Source organism: Diorhabda carinulata, chromosome 10, assembly GCF_026250575.1.
Source record: "Diorhabda carinulata isolate Delta chromosome 10, icDioCari1.1, whole genome shotgun sequence".
NCBI lineage: Eukaryota > Metazoa > Arthropoda > Insecta > Coleoptera > Chrysomelidae > Diorhabda > Diorhabda carinulata.
The window spans coordinates 13,584,918-13,602,442 of record NC_079469.1 but is presented as its reverse complement, the minus strand read 5'-3'; the positions used below and the strand labels follow the sequence as shown (position 1 = coordinate 13,602,442).

The window sequence follows — 17,525 nt, the reverse complement described above, 5'->3', positions numbered from 1 at the left end:
GTTCGAATAAAACAAAAATTAAATCGGAATAAATTTTATTCGATTCCACGAATCGATTCGTAATCGCAAAATTGAAATGTTAGATTCGAATAATTACAAGAAAAATTTTCGCACGTGTCTCCACGATGGCATTCAAGAATTTTTCGTAAATTTCTAAGTTTTAGAAAACGGCGATTCTCGATTGGTCTTCAAAAAATAATCCCCTCTAGCCCTACAAATTTAAAAAAAAATCAAATCGAACTCGTCTAATCGAGTTAAAACTCACTCAAAATCCACGTACAGTCCCATACTAGTCGTCGGTCCGTACTCGAAATTATTGCATTCCCCTCGTATGTAATTCTCCCACGACGGACAAGGCGTCGCGTCTCGAAACGCGTCCGGGTTTATCACCGATTCGGCGAAAAATTGATAAGACCTCCAATGACTACAAAACACTAAAAATCCCTTTTACCAAAAAGCGCCAAACCCTTCGAAATCGCATAAAAACTCACGTGGTTCGATTAACGATCCGGGATTTCTAGCTTCGATTTCCTTTACTGTACATCCCGGTTGGGGGGCGATTCCTCGATTCGGCCAAAAATCGACGTGTCCTACCGACGTCGGATAACCGAAAATTCCGGCGTCGCTATGTATGACGTCGACGAAATCCGCATCTCCGGTGTCTAGTTTCACATCGTTTGGCCATTTCGCGAACAAAGGACCCGCCGGATCCATCCCTGAATAATAATTATAACGCCGAATCGATTATAATCGAACATAACCGTTTTGATTTACCTGTTATCCTTCGTATCCTGCCGCTTTTGACGGTTTGCGCGCACACTCCGGCCATCTGAGCGCCCAGACTTAGTCCCGTCAGATGTAGGCTGGGTAAATGGAGACCTTTCGATACTAAATAATCGACGAATTTGGCGGTGTATTTACCTACTACCATCGTATTTTTGGCGGCTGTTAGATACCAAGGACCGGCTTCTAAACGTTGGGCGTCGACGAATAATACGTTGTAATCTTTTCTTTGAAGGAACGCTGTGAAAAGGAAAAGTTTTTTTGGGAAAATGCATAAATTACGATCCTGGATGGAGATCACTTGGAATAGCATTGACGTGTTGGTATACTACAAAACAAGCTGACAGAATACTACAACAAAACAGAAAAAGCTGACAGGAAACTACAGAAATCTGACAGAATAACAACAGAAACCACAAAAATCTGACAGAATACTACAAAAAACCAGAAAAAATTGACAGTATACAACTAAAACCTCAAAAGTCTGATAAAATATTACAAAAACTGACAAAATACCAGAAAATAATTGACACAATACTACAAAAAACTGACAGTATACAACAAAAACCACAAAAATCTGACAGAATACTACAAAAAACCAGAAAAAACTGTCAGGAAACTACAGAAATCTGACAGAATACTACAAAAAACCAGAAAAAATTGACAGTATAAAACTAAAACCTCAAAAGTCTGATAAAATATTACAAAAACTGACAAAATACCAGAAAATAATTGACACAATACTACAAAAAACTGACAGTATACAACAAAAACCACAAAAATCTGACAGAATACTACAAAAAACCAGAAAAAACTGTCAGGAAACTACAGAAATCTGACAGAATACTACAAAAAACCAGAAAAAATTGACAGTATAAAACTAAAACCTCAAAAGTCTTACAAAATACTACAAAAACTGACAAAATACCAGAAAAAAATTGATAGAATTCAACAAAAACCACAAAAATCTGACAGAATACTACAAAAAAACAGAAAAAATTGACCGAATACAACGAAAACCCCAAAAGTCTGACAGATTACTACAAAAACTGTAAAATACTACAAAATACAAGAAAATACTACAAAAATTTAACAGACTGCTACAAAAAACAGAAAAAACTAACAGAAAATTTCAAAAAACTGACAGAATTCAACAAAAATCTGACACAATACTACAAAAAAAAACATAAAAAACTGTCAGAAACAATAGAAAATCAAAAGAATTTGACAGAATACAACAAAAAAATTGACGAAAAACTACAAATTCTTTAAAAAAAAAACAGAAATATGACAAAAAATGAAAAAAACTGACAAAAAATTACAAAAACCGTAAAAGACTGACAGGAAACTACAAAAAACCGGAAAAAACCTGACAGGATAATACAAACAATCCGATAGGTGGCGTAAACAAAATGACAAGAAAATATGTCAATGTTGAGTTTGAGATAAATGTAATTAGGTAGCGCAAAGTGTTTTCAATAAAATTTATAATAAAATGACATGACTTTCTGTTCATTTTCCAGTCAATTAAAAATATCAAATCAATCAAAAAAAAAAGCAAATATGATCGTAGATTCGTATTATAATGTCTAAAATACAAAATAATGAAATTTTTAATAGAAGCAAGTGGCGACATCTATTATCGTATCTTAAAACCGCATAAAAATGGCGAAACTAAGATTCTCTGTAAACTATGTCGATACACAGTTTGGAATACTGTAAATAGGTGACGCTGCAAGTATTTAATAAAAAGAAACGATAAAAGGACGTGACTTTACTATAATCACATTTCAAATAACCTAAAAATGTATAATATAATGAGGTGTTCAAAAAATGGAATTAATAATTCGAAATAATTGATTTTTTCAATATAAACAAGTGTCGACATCAATGATCGTGTTTCGAAAGTAAAGCAAACAGTTTGTAATACATACAATAGGTGGCGCCACTTATTTTTTATAAAATAGGTGTTAATAGCATGCGATATTATTGAAACTACCCCGGAAATTAACATAAATGTGAAAAATATAATCATACGTTTATATAAAGGCGTCAGTCATTCGAAATAATTAATTTTTTTATAAAAACTGTTTCCGACATCTATGATAAGGTAGCAAAACTAAAATGTTTCTATATTCTCTCTGTAGTTGTGTCATTCAAGTTGTATACTCAAAATATTATCGATAGATGGCGCCTTAAACGAATTTTTTAATTATAAATTGTTTATAAATAAGTAAATGTTGAATGTCTTTCGATTTCATTTTAAGAATTCACCCCCGAGGCAAAAAACGATTTTGAAACGACGAAAGTTTATATAACAGAAAGCACTTTCACTCACACTCGTTCTAATACTAATAATATACATAAAACTCGATATAGTCGACGAAATTATACGGGGTACGTTCGAAATAAAATTACCTTACCTGTCCTTATCAATCTCCCAGGCGTCGACTGATACGATTCGAAAAAAGCGTGAAAAAATATCACGGTGGGTTCCGAAAAATTGAAATGAGATTTTCTCAAGCTTTCCTCGTCGTCAATTCTCAAGCTACTCGGTTGTAGAGGATTATACCTAAAAAAAAATTATTTTTTTCGAAAAAAATTTTAATAAACTATTAAATCACCTCGTAAATAATTGGAAAGTTATATCTAACACTGGATCAATTCCGTGACATTTTCCCTTATCGATAGGAAAAAGTTGTACGTAAGCGTCTTCTATACTTACACCGGGTGGTCCTGAAAAGGATTCGGTTAATTTTTAAAACGACCCCCGTATACTTTCACCGTATATATTTACCCGGTAACGATCCTATAAAGCAGAGTAGAGAGAAATGCGATAATAGACCCATAGTTTATGGAACCGAGATTCTGAATCGCGATTTAATACGTTCGCAACGGTCATAGGGGGGCTGATATCCACTCTCCTCAACCATAAATTCGTATTGATAACAAGGACTCGTGAAATCGTAATCGTGACACCAAATCAAATTAGTGGAAAAATCAGGTTGAATTTTTAATTAAAATAATAAAAAAAATATGAAATTTAATCGAGGTATATACGTGGTTAAATCAATATGATTAATTAAATTAAATAAAAAAATTATAATTTGAAACGGTAAAGGACTAACAATGTCTTTCGTATTGTTGTAAACCAACCTACGCCACCTTTTATCGAGTAGAAGTATTAAAGTCGTTAGTTATAGTTCTAAATCGCGACCGTATACTTGGAATACGAACCGTAAGATGGCGTATCGTCAATAAATTATTATTATTATTTTAAATACCTTACAAACTAATTTCTTCGAACAAAAATAATTAATATTGCGTTGTTTTTAGCATACTTTCGTTGTAAAACTGTATTTTCAATTATTACGTCAAAAAATCGAGATCTTCACATGCTCTGTTAAAGATTTGTATATTTTAAAAACCATTCGAGATATCGATTTATTTTTCACATGAATCGATTGATAAAACATGTGTCAAACAGGGGGTATTTATAAAGTTCTATATCGTAATTTCGTCGATTTTTTTAAATTTTTCTTAAAAAAAATCGAAGTATGTAGTACGGGGGGTATTCAAAGAGTTGTGTATTTCGTTGTTTTTCAATATTTCTATTAAAACACGTACAATTTGTATTACGGGGGGTATTTGAAGAGTCCTTCATCTGTTTTTCCTTGTTTTTTCCTATAAAAGCATAATTTTTTATTACAGGGGGTATTTATAAAGTTCTATCTTGTAATTTCGTCGATTTTTTTACATTTTTCATAAAAACAATCGAAGTATGTTGTACGGGGGGTATCAAAGAGTTGTTTTACATACTATGTTGTTTTTCAACACGTACAATTTGTATTACGGGGGGTATTTGAAGAGTCGTTCATATGTTTTTCCTTGTTTTTTCCATTTTTTTGCTATAAAAGCATAATTATTCATTACAGGGGGTATTTATAAAGTTCTAACTCGTAATTTCGTAGATTTTCTTACATTCATAAAATAAACCGTAATCTGTACTACGGGGGATATTCAAAGAGTTGTTTTACGTACTGCGTTGTTTTTCAACACGTACAATTTGTATTACGGGGGGTATTTGAAGAGTTCTTCATCTGTTTTTCGTTATTTTTTTCATTTTTCCATATGAAAGCATCATTTTTTTGTTACGGGGGGTTTACGAAATAAATCGAGAAATTATTCGACTGATTTATTTAAAAGTTCAATACAAAAAAATTTCATGGGGTAATAATTTTATCAAGGTTTGACAGTTTCGTGTACCCATTTTACGAAATCCATAACTCTGGTATATACAGCGGGATTAACGCCGCACACCGTACCGCCGAAGGATACTACACCGACTTGGAACCATCTCGCTTCCTTACCATATTTAATCATCAAAGGACCTCCGCTGTCTCCAGCGCACGTATCCTTTCCGTCGTCTCCCGCGCAAATTTGCGAATTTATCAATTTTAATCCTTCCGATGAGAAAACTTGTTCGCATACTTGGTTCAATTGAAAAGAAATATCCACGGTTCGCTTATGCGTAGTATGTTGATAATTCTCCATCAATCCCCAACCGGCCGTCGTCAATAAGATCGAGTTCGATAATTCGTGTTCCGGTTCCGGTAAACATATCGGTTGGATATAAGCTGAAAATAAACGCGATAATAACAAAAGTATGTTCGTTAATACTTTTTCCGATATTCCTTTTTGTTTGTCCAACATTAATAATCTCGTCAAATCGATAAAATGACATTAAAATTTATATTTACGACTAAAAATATTTAAAATCCCATAAAATTAGACGTTTTTTATTAATTTTTTTATAACTATTATACGAGGTGCGTTCGAAAATTTCGATTTTGTTATGCGAAAATAAAATTACTGACTTGAAAATTTCACTTCTTCTTTTAATCTCACTAAAGCGATATCGTAAGGCGCGTTATCGTCATTTTTATACGTGGGATGTACGATATATTCTTCGATTTCGGCAGTTATAGGCTTTAAGTTGCATATTTCATCGCCTTTTTTATTTTTCCCGCAATCGATTTCGTTTTTCGTATCGTGCTCTCCCAATACGATCGAAGTACTAAAGAAAAAAAATCATAGTTACAATCGAATTTATTTCTAACAAAAAAAAATAAAGGAAAAACTCACAGTTTGCCGTATTGCTTCGGTATTCTGGCTACGCAATGGGCGGCCGTTAATACGTACTTAGAATTGATTATCGACCCCCCGCAACCCCATTTCTTATTACCCTTAGAATTCGTATAACCCAATAAAGCCATCCATGGAAATTCGTTAATCAAAGCCTCCCTACCGCCGAAAACTATAAATAATTACATTGTAAAACGAATATATACCAAAAATTGTAAAAATATATCAATATATACCGATATACGTCAATATACATTGATATCTTTCAATATATGTCAATATCTACCGATGTATGACAATATATGTTGATATCTGTCAATATATATGGATATATGTCAATATTTATGGATCTATGTCAATATACGTCGATATCAGTCAATATATATCGATATACTTCAATATAGTTTGATATCTGTCAATATCTTTGGTTACATGTCAATATTTATGGATATATGTCAATATCTACTAATATATGACAATATCTGTTACTATATGTCTATATATATAGATATATGTCAATATATACTGAGATATGTCTATATACATTGATATCAGTCAATATATGTCAATATCTATTGATATATGTCAATATCTACCGACGTATGATAATATATGTTGATATCTGTCAATATATATGGATATATGTCAATATTTATGGATCTATGTCAATATACGTCGATATCAGTCAATATATATCGATATACTTCAATATAGTTTGATATCTGTCAATATCTTTGGTTACATGTCAATATTTATGGATATATGTCAATATCTGTTACTATATGTCATATATATATATATGGATATATCTCAATATCTACTAAGATATGTCAATATACGTTGATATCTGTCAATATATATTTATGTATGACGAAATCTGTCAATAACTCCTGAACATACCCCTTCTGATAAGGCTGTTGGTGCCGGGTTTGGGGGTGGTGCATTCTTGACATTCATTATCGGCTTCCTAAAACCAAATAAATCCAAAAATGTCGTTGGAAAAAAACAAAATTCAACCTTGAAACGTGAAGGATAAATTGTCTTTTAACAGTTTCTAAAATTACTTGAAAATATAACTAAAAACGATAGAAAAAAATTAACCTGATATCCACAGCTGCTGTTACCGGGGATGGCGGGGTTTTTCTGAAAAATCGCGTTATCGCCATCTGCTAAAACTAAAAATAAACACGTTGTTCGGAATATTTTATCAAAATTCATTGTTTACTGGGCTAGTACGAGTCTGCTTTTTATTAATGAATGTATAAAACTATTTTATACAACACGCTGTATGATGTGGTTAATATTTAAAAAAAATGGCATTGCCCTTACTTATATTATGAGTAAAAACAGCACAAATTATACCCACATCACGTATTGAAAGTAACATATTTCAACACTGATTTATTTTTTTCGAAAATTTTGCGGTTTTATACAAAGCAATTAACATTCATAAACTATTTTTAGAAATTGCAGGTGTGTAAAACACATTTTCTAAAGAACAACTACTTATTGAATGATATTGGAATTAGTTCGCAAGAAATTTTGCATAATAATGAACCAGATTTCAATTGAAGAATTAAATGTCAAACTATAGGGAGATTTAACGAAATTATATCGCCCAGTTTGGAATTTACTTAAAGATAATACCAATGAAGCGATGCATTTTGATAAAACGGTGTATAAATAATACGATTTATTTTAGTATACACATAAAAATCGTTAACTTTGTTAATAAAACTTGACGATATTTTTCTTTTGAGTACAAAAAAAAAAATTGTACGACCCTGTATGAAAATATGTCTGCATTATTATAAACTTCTGGAAAAACCATAATTGTAGCTATTCGGGAAAGAAAATGTTACACAATACGTAATTTCTGATAATTATACATTCTACAGTGTGATTTTTAAATGTTATACATCAAAATAACCAATAAATGAGTATAAAGTTTCTAAATTATCTCAATTAAAAAACATTATTAAAAAAAGAAGAATCCATAACACAGTTTAGATTGAAAATCCAATCATATAATTCCTATAGAGAAAAATGCTGAACATTAAATTAGGGTAAGTTATCTAGTGAAATATTATCAATAAAAAAAGGAAATAAAGAAGAGATTTTACTCAAAAGGTAATATAACTTCGTAGAAATTATATAAATAGAATATTAGATAGAAAAAGTAGTAGAAACAGTGTTACTTAATAATAAAGTGTATTAAAATCCCAATAAAGTAATAATGAAATGACACAATTATAATCGGGTAAATTATCTAGGTAGATATTATTCATAAAACAAGAAGAATAAAGTAAAAATTTTATACAAAAGGTAATATAACTCCGTAGAAAGTGAATAATAAAATCGAAACATAGTGAAAATAGTATTAATTAATAACAAAGTGAAATAAAAGTTGACTGAAATATAAAAGTGACATAATAAGATACGAGTATATTATCTATAGAAATAAAATTTATAAAAAAGAAGAAGAATACATTTCGACAGTTTGTTATAAATAAGTTTAAAAATGGTATTATATTTGAATTGTTAAACAGTTAATTTAATAATAATAAAATGAAAACAACAAACAACGTTAACGTGGATAATTACAGAAAATTAGTTCAAACCTATATCGATTTGGTAAGTAGAAAACGAAGATAAACGTAATTGAGGAATAGTTTTAATTTTAGGTCTCTTTTGTTAGAAAATTAGTTTTATACAACAAAAGAGACCTAAAATAAAAACTATACATTAACTAAAACACACAAAAAAGGTCTAAGAAGTTAAAAATTCATATTTTGTGATGAAATTTCAGCATGTGTATAGTACGGCGTTATTTTGGGCCGACAAAGTAGTAGCATTAACCTCAAATCCGAAAGATATATATTGTTTAGCTCAATGTATGTACCTTTTAAAGCAGTATCATAGGGCTACGCATCTATTAAAATCGAAAAATTTAGATAAGGTAATTAATTACCTGATATATGTAATTAATTATAGTTTGTTTATAATATTGGTTTTGTTGTAGACTAACCTACAATGTACGTATTTGACGGCACGTTGTTTGTACGAGGCGAACGAACTAGTAGAAGCCCTAAAAGTCGTTAATAATATAGATAATGTTAGTTCAGTATCGAAGGATGGTTTTTCATCACCTTTCAATAATTCCACCCCGGTTGTATTCGAAAATAGCCCGAAAAACGTGAGTAATGAACAATTAATTTTCGTTATTGTGATGCGTGTTTTTTTATTCAGCAAGCTTATTCGGCCTTTTTGCTTCTGAAGGGGAAAATTTTGGAGGGTATGGATAATAGGGGCCTAGCGGCGGACTGTTATAAACAAGCTTTGTACATGGACGTTTATTGTTACGAAGCTTTCGATTCTTTGATAAAATATCAGATGTTAACCCATCTAGAGGGTGAGTAAATATTTCTATTATCCACTTGTCATATTTTTTTTTTCAAAATTATTGTTAAATTTATTATGCTTTGTCATTTGTTGTTCTTCCTACCTAGTTCATTTTACGTTATTTTTTTCACTTATAATACGTTTTATATTACGGGGGTTAAACTAAAAGATCTATTTTTTCCATTTTTTCGATTAATAATATATTTTACAGTGGGTGTACAAAATGTTTTATTCTGCTTTTTTGTTATTCACGATTTTAATTGAAGTATTACGGGGACTCAACGAAAAATTCTTATTTTCGTTTAATACCATATTTATATATGTTATTTATAGTATACAGTGGGTGTCCGAAAAGTTTTTTTCAATATTTCATATTTTTTGGAAATTAAATATACACTTTGTATTCGGATGGTATACAAAAAGTTTTCTTTATTATTTGCCATCATTTACGCACGTTTTGTGTTACAGGGGACGTACATGAAGTTCTTATTTATTTTGTTATTCAAATCAAATATAAATTTTATATTACAGGAGGTATGTCAAAATGTATTTCTTGTTGATTTTTATATTTTTTATGAATGAAACGTACATTTCATGTTACGGGGGTAATTAAATAGTTTGTTTCATATTTCAAATTTTCTTGGATTAAAACTTACATTTTGTATTACCGGGGGTGGTTGAAGAGTTTTTTCATGATTCTCATTGTTTTTTAATTAGTTCACAAAAAAACATTCTTTTTATGTTACGGGGGGTTGTTGAAAAGTTTTTTCGCGATTTTCATTGTTTTTCAGGAGGAAACGTGAAAAGTTATTTCTTGTTTATTTTCTTCTATTTTTTTATGAATAATACACACATTTAGCATTACAGGGGGTATGTAAAAAATTCGTAATATCGTCGATTTTATCACATTTTTTATAAAAAAAATCGAAATATGTAGTACGGGGGGGTATTCAAAAAGTTGTTTTACATATTTCGTTGTTTTTCAATATTTCTATTAAAACACGTACAATTTGTATTACGGGAGGTACTTAAAGAGTTCGTCATCCGTTTTTCGTTGTTTTTTCTATTTTTCCCTATAAAAGAATTCATTTAACATTACAGGGGGTGTTTATAAAGTTCTATCTCGTAATTTCGTTTATTCAACACATTTTTCATAAAAAACCGAATTCTGTGTTACGGGGGGTATTCAAATAGATTTTTCACGTTATTTTTTAGTACGGGGGGTAGGTGAAAAGTCATTATACGTCGATAGAACGCGTTTAATATTAGATTGTACGTTTATTTTAGAAGAAGAATTATTAAAATCCCTCCCGATATGCGAACAATGTTCACCGGAATCGGCGGAAATTTTATACGTTTTGTACGGATCGAAATTGAAAAAATACCATACGCACACGAACAAACCGTCTACATTCGACGACAAATCCATCGACATAACGAATAATCCGCATCCTTCAACTGTTCGAACGCCTTCGATCGTAATAACGTCGAGCGTTCTAAAAAACAACGACAAAAATACGAAAAAAACCGACGAAAACGATCAGATGCACGTCGACGACAATTCGGCGTCGATAAAATTGAAGAACAGCCTGGATTTGCGCGTAGCCGAAGCGGAAAGGCTCTACTACAATTGCGATTATCGTTCTTGCAGCGCCTTAACCGAAAATATATTGAAAATCGATCCCTACCACGACGGTTGTTTGCCTATACACATATCCTGCCAGGTGGAATTGAAACAAAGCAACAGTGAGTCAAAGGACGCGAAAAAAAAACGGATTTTTTTCGAAATTTTTTTTTTTTACAGAATTGTTTTCGTTGGCGCACAATCTCGTCGATCTATATCCGAATTTGGCCATTTCCTGGTTCGCCGTTGGATGTTATTACTACATTATAGGTAATATCGTCGTTATTTCACTCATTTCTTTGCAACTCGATTTTTAGCGTTTTTCTTTGATCTTTTACATTTGCTCAATCGATTTTTGGCGTTTTTCTTTGATCTTTTATCTTTGCTCAATCGATTTTATCGATCTTTTGCCACTGATCAATCGATTTCGTCGATCTTATACGTTTGCTCAATCGATTTCTAGTCTTTTTACCTTTGCCCAATCGATTTTAAGCGTTTTCTTCGATCTTTTACTTTTTCTAAATCGATTTGGTACGATTTAATCGATCTTTTCTCTCTGATCAATCGAATTTTATCGTTTATCGTCGATTTTTTACCTCTGCTCAATCGATTTTTGGCGTTTTCTTCGATCTTTTACCTTTGTCCATTCGATTTAATCGATCGGTTCTCTCTGCTCAATCGATTTCGTAAATCTTTTACCTCTGATCAATCGATTTCTAGCGATTTTACCTTTACCCAATCGATTTTAAAGGTTTTCTTCGGTCTTTTACTGTTTCTAAATCGATTTGGTACGATTTAATCGATCGTTTCACTCTGTTCAATTGATTTTGTTCATATTTTACCTCGATCAATCGATTTCATCTAACTTATATGTTTGCTAAATCGATTTCTAGCGATTTTACCTTTACCCAATCGATTTTAAACGTTTTCCTCGGTCTTTTACTGTTTCTAAATCGATTTGGTACTATTTAATTGATTGTTTCACTCTGATCCATCGATTTTTAGCGTTTCTCGACTATCTTTTACCTCTACTCAATCGATTTTCAGTATTTTTACCTCTGCCCAATCGATTTTGTACGGTTTTCGATTGTATCGATTACAATCGAACACCTACTAATCGAAAGATTATGTTTTTTCGATTATTTCGTCGCTATTGTATCAATTCTTCTTCGTGTTAATCTTCTAGTTCCTATTCCGGCTGTTTATCTTCCATCTGCTTCGTCTTTCAAGCCTCTTATCATATATTCTTCTTATATCTTCTTTTTGTTATCTATCTGTTCTATTTTCCATGTCTTTATGTCTATTTCTTATCTATCTGCTTCGTTTTTTCGTCTCCAACCGCTCCAGTTCATCATCTTCCTTGTTCTGTTCTCCAATCTGCTCTATCTTTATTTCCTACATCTCTTAGTCTCTTATCTGCTGCACTTCCTTTTTCCACTACTTTCCAATGCTTTTCTACTATCTGCTCTGCATTTTTACTGTCTTTTAAAGTTTTTCTACTATCTTCTAAAGCTTTCCTTCTATTTAGTTTGGATTTCCACTATATTCTAAAGTTTTTTACTATTCGCTCTGCTTTTCTACTATCTTCTAAAAATTTTCTACTATCTGCTTTGCATTTCTACTATCTGCTCTGCATTTTCACGATATTTTAAGGTTTTTCTACTATCTTCAAAAGGTTTTCTACTATCTGCTAATGCATTCTACTATCTTCTTCGTTTTTTTTTTTCGTCTTGTATGTCGTTTTTATGCGTTCTAACTGATTTTTCATCAGGAAAAAGTGATTTCGCTAGAAGATATTTGGCGAAAGCGACTTGTCTGGATAGATTATTCGGTCCGGCTTGGTTGGCTTACGGACATTCCTTCGCGATCGAAAACGAACACGATCAAGCGATGGCGGCTTATTTCAAGGCGTCTCAATTGATGAAAGGGTGAGCGAAATCGAAGGATTTCCGTCATAGAACGTTTTGACGATGCGTACGTTTTTAGGTGTCACCTGCCATTGTTGTATATCGGATTGGAATGCGGTTTGACGAACAACGTCCGATTGGCCGATAAATTTTTTCAGCAGGCTCAAAATATAGCGCCCGACGATCCGTTTATAATGCACGAGAAGGGGGTGATTGCGTTTCAAAATTTGGAGTGAGTATATTTGGTGTTTTTCATGTTGTTAGTGATGTTATTTTGGTCGAATTAGTCAAAAATGTCTTTTCTCAGTGTAATTTGGCGAAAATTGACTCTTCTTGGTGTATTCTGATCAAAAGTTGGATTTTATTAGTGCAATTTGGTCGAAAATCGAGTTTTCTTTGTGTAATTTAGTCAAAAATGTGTTTACTCAGTGTAATTTAGTGAAAAATGTGTTTTCTCAGTGTAATTTGGTCGAAAATTGACTTTTCTTAGTGTTTTGTGATCAAAAGTTGGATTTTATTAGTGCAATTTGGTCTAAAATTGACTTTTCTTAGTGTATTGTGATCAAAAGTTGGATTTTATTAGTGCAACTTAGTCGAAAGTTGAGTTTTCATAGTGTAATTTAGTCAAAAATGTGTTTACTCAGTGTAATTTAGTAAAAAATGTGTTTTCTCAGTGTAATTTGGTCGAAAATTGACTTTTCTTAGTGTTTTGTGATCAAAAGTTGGATTTTATTAGTGCAATTTGGTCTAAAATTGACTTTTCTTAGTGTATTGTGATCAAAAGTTGGATTTTATTAGTGCAACTTAGTCGAAAGTTGAGTTTTCATAGTGTAATTTAGTCAAAAATGTGTTTTTTCAGTGTAATTTGGTCGAAAATATACTTTTCTTAGTGTATTGTGATCAAAAGTTGGATTTAATTAGTGCAATTTGGTCGAAAGTTGAGTTTTCTTTGTGTAATTTAGTCAAAAATGTGTTTTCTTAGTGTAATTTGGTCGAAAATTGACTCTTCTTGGTGTATTCTGATCAAAAGTTGGATTTTATTAGTGCAATTTAGTCGAAAGTTGAGTTTTCATAGTGTAATTTAGTAAAAAATGTGTTTTCTCTGTGTAATTTAGTAAAAAATGTGTTTTCTCAGTGTAATTTGGTCGAAAATTGACTTTTCTTATTGTATTGTGATCAAAAGTTGAATTTTATTAGTGCAATTTGGTCTAAAATTGACTTTTCTTAGTGTATTGTGATCAAAAGTTGAATTTTATTAGTGCAATTTGGTCTAAAATTGACTTTTCTTAGTGTATTGTGATCAAAAGTTGGATTTTATTAGTGCAACTTAGTCGTAAGTTGAGTTTTCATAGTGTAATTTAGTCAAAAATGTGTTTACTCAGTGTAATTTAGTCAAAAATGTGTTTTCTTAGTGTAATTTGGTCGAAAGTTGAGTTTTCTTAGTGTAATTTAGTCAAAAATGTGTTTTCTTAGTGTAATTTGGTCGAAAATTGACTCTTCTTGGTGTATTCTGATCAAAAGTTGGATTTTATTAGTGCAATTTCGTCGAAAGTCGAGTTTTCTTAGTATAACTTACTCAAAAATGTGTTTTCTTAGTGTAACTAGAGCAAAATCGGTATTTTCAATGTAATTTGATCACAAATAGACATTTTTTTATAGCATTTTAATCAAAAATTGTTTTTCTTGGCGCATTTTGTTATAAAATTCGCATTTTTCAACAAATTATAGTCAAAAATTCTTAAAACAACTTTTCTTAGTCTTTCTTAATGTCATTTGGGTAAAATTTATTAGTTCGGTCAAAAATGGTAATTTTTTTATGTAACTGTGTCAAAAATCGTCATTTTTTCGACGAACTATAGTAAAAAATTGTGTTTTCTAGTGTACATTACACTAAAAAAATCATTTTCTCAAAATTTGGCCTTTTCCAACAAAATATGTTCAAAAATTTGTTTTTAGTGCCATTTCTTCGAAAAAAAAGAACTTTTTTTAGTCTTTTTTCAGTGCAATTTGATTAAAATTTATTTTCTTTGTGAAATTTAGTAAAAAATTGTCTTTTTTGGTTCAACTTTGGCAAAAATCGGATATTTCAACGAACTATGTTCAAAAATTTGTATTTTAGTGTCATTTCTTAATGAGAAAACGAATTTTCACATTTTTTTAGTGTCATTTTATTAAAATTCATTTTCTCGGTTAAGTTTGGTCAAAAATCGTCATTTTTTGGTATCATTTTCTCAAAATTTGACTTTTCCAACGAACCATGGTCAGAAATTGAATTTTTTAGTGTCACTTTATAAGCATTTATTTTCTTGGTGCATTTTAATTTTTACCAATTCGCCTCCCGCCTCACCCACTCGATTTCCAACAGTAACACACTCGTCCCGCCGATTTTCAGCTACGAAACTGCCGAAATACAATTCCGAAAGGCACTAGAAAGAGTACGACGTATCAGAAAAGGTATAATACTCCAAAGGTGGAGCCCGCTGTTGAATAATTTGGGCCACACATGTAGGAAATTGCAAAAATACGAAGAATCCCTCGATTTCCACAACCAGGTGATATCGATACGATTTTTAATCGATTATCATTCGAATGAAATCGAAATAATACGTTTTTCAGGCCCTCCTACTACATCCCCAATCGGCAGGTACGTTTGCCGCCATAGCTTACGTCAACGTCCTCATGGAAAATTACGAGGAAGCCGTCGAATGGTTCCACAAAGCTCTAGGTTTGAAAAGGGACGACGCATTCAGTACCACCATGTTGAATTACGTCATCGATAAGTTAACCGAAGACAAACTTCCGTATCCGGGTAAGTGATCACGTGATTATTTCGTATATTTCAAAGTGTTACGAGTGTATTTCGAAAAGTTTTACTCTATTAAGTGCATAATTAATTCTCGATTATTATACCGGGGTCGGACTAAATATTCGTGTGAGATTTCGAAGTTTTAGAGCAAGTGAATGACGTGGTGAAAAGTGACACTGCGACCATTATAAAAAAGGAAAACGACGAAAAGGAGGATACCGAGTCATGGGAAAGTGATGAAAAACCGACATAACATCCGGTAGTTCATTTGTACCGAAAGGAAAATTCGTTTCCAAGTCATCTGATCGATTAAAAGTGACTAGAACGATGATTATCGAGTGTCGACGGTCGATTTTCCTTTTTTTGGAAAGTAAATATTCGAAATTAATCTTGATATATACGAGGGGGAATCGATATTATAGTCTATCTCGACTTTGGAGCGACGAATCGCTAAAAAAAGACGAAGATTCGGAAGATTATCGATGAAAAATCACCGGGAAGTGAATCGAAGTGCTAGAAAATCGATATTTTGTGATATAAAGTCCGGTAGTTCATTTGTACCGATCGATAAAATGAACCGATGTGTATAAAAATGTTTCTCTTACAGATTGTCCCGACGAAATACCGAAATTCAACATAGAACCGAAAATATCGGATTCGACTGTCAGCGAAAGTATGGCGGAATCGTCGAATTCCGTTATACCGAGCGTTAATAACGAAATGTCCGACATGAGTATGAGCATAGAGGTCGATATGGTCGACGCTAGTGATATAGTTAAAGAATGATTGTTAATTTTCATTTCATATTCTGATTAATTTGTGTTAATAGACATTGTGTTTCATTCGATTTTCATTTTTTTTTTTTCATTTATTTTCGAAAACAACCCGAAAAAACAAGCCGCGATTTTCCAAATCTACAAACTCCCGAGTCAAAATTGAGTCTTCTAAGACTATAAAATCCAAATTACGTTGCTCTAACATGTTTTTTCAGTGTATGAGTCGAAAGTGACTCAAAAGTAGATCATTTTGACTCGATCTACAAGCCCCCGAGTCAAAATTGACTTTTCCAAGACTCTAAAATCGAAATTACGTTGCTCTAACATGTTTTCCCAGTGTATAAATCGAAATTGACTCAAAAGTAGATCGTTTTGACTCGATCTACAAGCCCCCGAGTCAAAATTGAGTCTTCTAAGACTCTAAAATCCAAATTACGTTGTTTTAACATGTTTTTCCAGTGTATGAATCGAAAGTGACTCAAAAGTAGATCGTCTTGACTCGATCTACAAGCCCCTGAGTCAAAACTGGGTCTTCTAAGACTTTAAAATCGAAATTACATTGCGGTAACATGTTTTCCCAGTGTATGAGTCAAAATTGACTCAAAATTAGATCGTTTTTACTCGATCTACAAGCCCCCGAGTCAAAATTGAGTCTTCCAAGACTCTAAAATCCAAATTACGTTGCTCTAACATGTTTTCCCAGTGTATGAATCGAAATTGACTCAAAAGTAGATCGTTTTGACTCGATCTACAAGCCCCCGAGTCAAAATTGACTCTTCCAAGACTCTAAAATCCAAATTACGTTGCTCTAACATGTTTTCCCAGTGTATGAATCGAAATTGACTCAAAAGTAGATCGTTTTGACTCGATCTACAAGCCCCCGAGTCAAAATTGACTCTTCCAAGACTCTAAAATCCAAAGTACGTTGCTCTAACATGTTTTTCCAGTGTATGAATTGAAATTGACTCAAAAGTAGATCGTTTTGACTCGATCTACAAGCCCTCGACTCAAAATTGACTCTTCCAAGACTCTAAAATCCAAATTACGTTGCTCTAACATGTTTTCCCAGTGTATGTGTCAAA

The 17,525-nt window shown here is 32.0% G+C and overlaps 3 protein-coding genes across 4 annotated transcripts; 1 reads left to right on the top strand and 2 right to left on the bottom strand.

The window, feature by feature from the left end:
* Positions 1-18: 18 nt before the first annotated feature.
* LOC130898555 (pancreatic lipase-related protein 2-like) lies at positions 19-3,646 on the bottom strand. The gene is made up of 7 exons (XM_057807939.1): positions 3,581-3,646; positions 3,408-3,519; positions 3,207-3,355; positions 775-1,023; positions 492-716; positions 266-434; positions 19-211 (listed from the first exon to the last, which is right to left on the bottom strand). Exons 1-7 carry the CDS (start codon positions 3,630-3,632, stop codon positions 154-156), a joined length of 1,014 nt encoding a protein of 337 aa, XP_057663922.1. The 5' UTR covers positions 3,633-3,646; the 3' UTR covers positions 19-153.
* A 1,317-nt stretch (positions 3,647-4,963) lies between these two features.
* Positions 4,964-7,446, bottom strand: LOC130898407 (serine protease 7-like). Its single transcript, XM_057807682.1, has 6 exons — positions 7,258-7,446; positions 7,030-7,103; positions 6,829-6,895; positions 5,929-6,100; positions 5,661-5,860; positions 4,964-5,420 (listed from the first exon to the last, which is right to left on the bottom strand). The coding sequence occupies exons 1-6, from the start codon at positions 7,313-7,315 to the stop codon at positions 5,026-5,028; spliced, it is 966 nt and encodes a 321-aa protein (XP_057663665.1). The 5' UTR covers positions 7,316-7,446; the 3' UTR covers positions 4,964-5,025.
* Positions 7,447-8,255: 809 nt separating this feature from the next.
* Positions 8,256-16,514, top strand: LOC130898385 (cell division cycle protein 16 homolog). 2 transcript variants are annotated; one of them, XM_057807647.1, is made up of 11 exons: positions 8,256-8,562; positions 8,738-8,887; positions 8,951-9,124; positions 9,178-9,340; positions 10,618-11,076; positions 11,135-11,224; positions 12,726-12,882; positions 12,941-13,093; positions 15,254-15,413; positions 15,478-15,670; positions 16,275-16,514. In XM_057807647.1, exons 1-11 carry the CDS (start codon positions 8,497-8,499, stop codon positions 16,451-16,453), a joined length of 1,944 nt encoding a protein of 647 aa, XP_057663630.1. In that variant the 5' UTR covers positions 8,256-8,496; the 3' UTR covers positions 16,454-16,514. The 2 variants fall into 2 exon arrangements, with proteins under 2 accessions (XP_057663630.1, XP_057663629.1); XM_057807646.1 differs by having other exon boundaries at positions 8,403-8,562; positions 15,227-15,413.
* The last annotated feature ends 1,011 nt before the right edge of the window (positions 16,515-17,525 follow it).

Excerpts from the sequence above, each read along its gene's own strand:
- LOC130898555 (XM_057807939.1), bottom strand. The coding sequence starts at position 3,632 with ATGGGTCTATTATCGCATTTCTCTCTACTCTGCTTTATAGGATCGTTA. Across the intron at positions 1,024-3,206 it reads TGGGAGATTGATAAGGACAG|CGTTCCTTCAAAGAAAAGAT; the intron begins GTAAGGTAATTT and ends TCCTTTTCACAG. Across the intron at positions 717-774 it reads CAGGATACGAAGGATAACAG|GGATGGATCCGGCGGGTCCT; the intron begins GTAAATCAAAAC and ends ATTATTATTCAG.
- LOC130898407 (XM_057807682.1), bottom strand. The coding sequence starts at position 7,315 with ATGTTACTTTCAATACGTGATGTGGGTATAATTTGTGCTGTTTTTACT. Across the intron at positions 6,896-7,029 it reads ACAGCAGCTGTGGATATCAG|GAAGCCGATAATGAATGTCA; the intron begins GTTAATTTTTTT and ends ATTTGGTTTTAG. Across the intron at positions 5,861-5,928 it reads CCGAAGCAATACGGCAAACT|TACTTCGATCGTATTGGGAG; the intron begins GTGAGTTTTTCC and ends TTTTTTCTTTAG.
- LOC130898385 (XM_057807646.1), top strand. The coding sequence starts at position 8,497 with ATGAAAACAACAAACAACGTTAACGTGGATAATTACAGAAAATTAGTT. Across the intron at positions 11,077-11,134 it reads GGAATTGAAACAAAGCAACA|AATTGTTTTCGTTGGCGCAC; the intron begins GTGAGTCAAAGG and ends TTTTTTTTACAG. Across the intron at positions 12,883-12,940 it reads GCGTCTCAATTGATGAAAGG|GTGTCACCTGCCATTGTTGT; the intron begins GTGAGCGAAATC and ends GTACGTTTTTAG.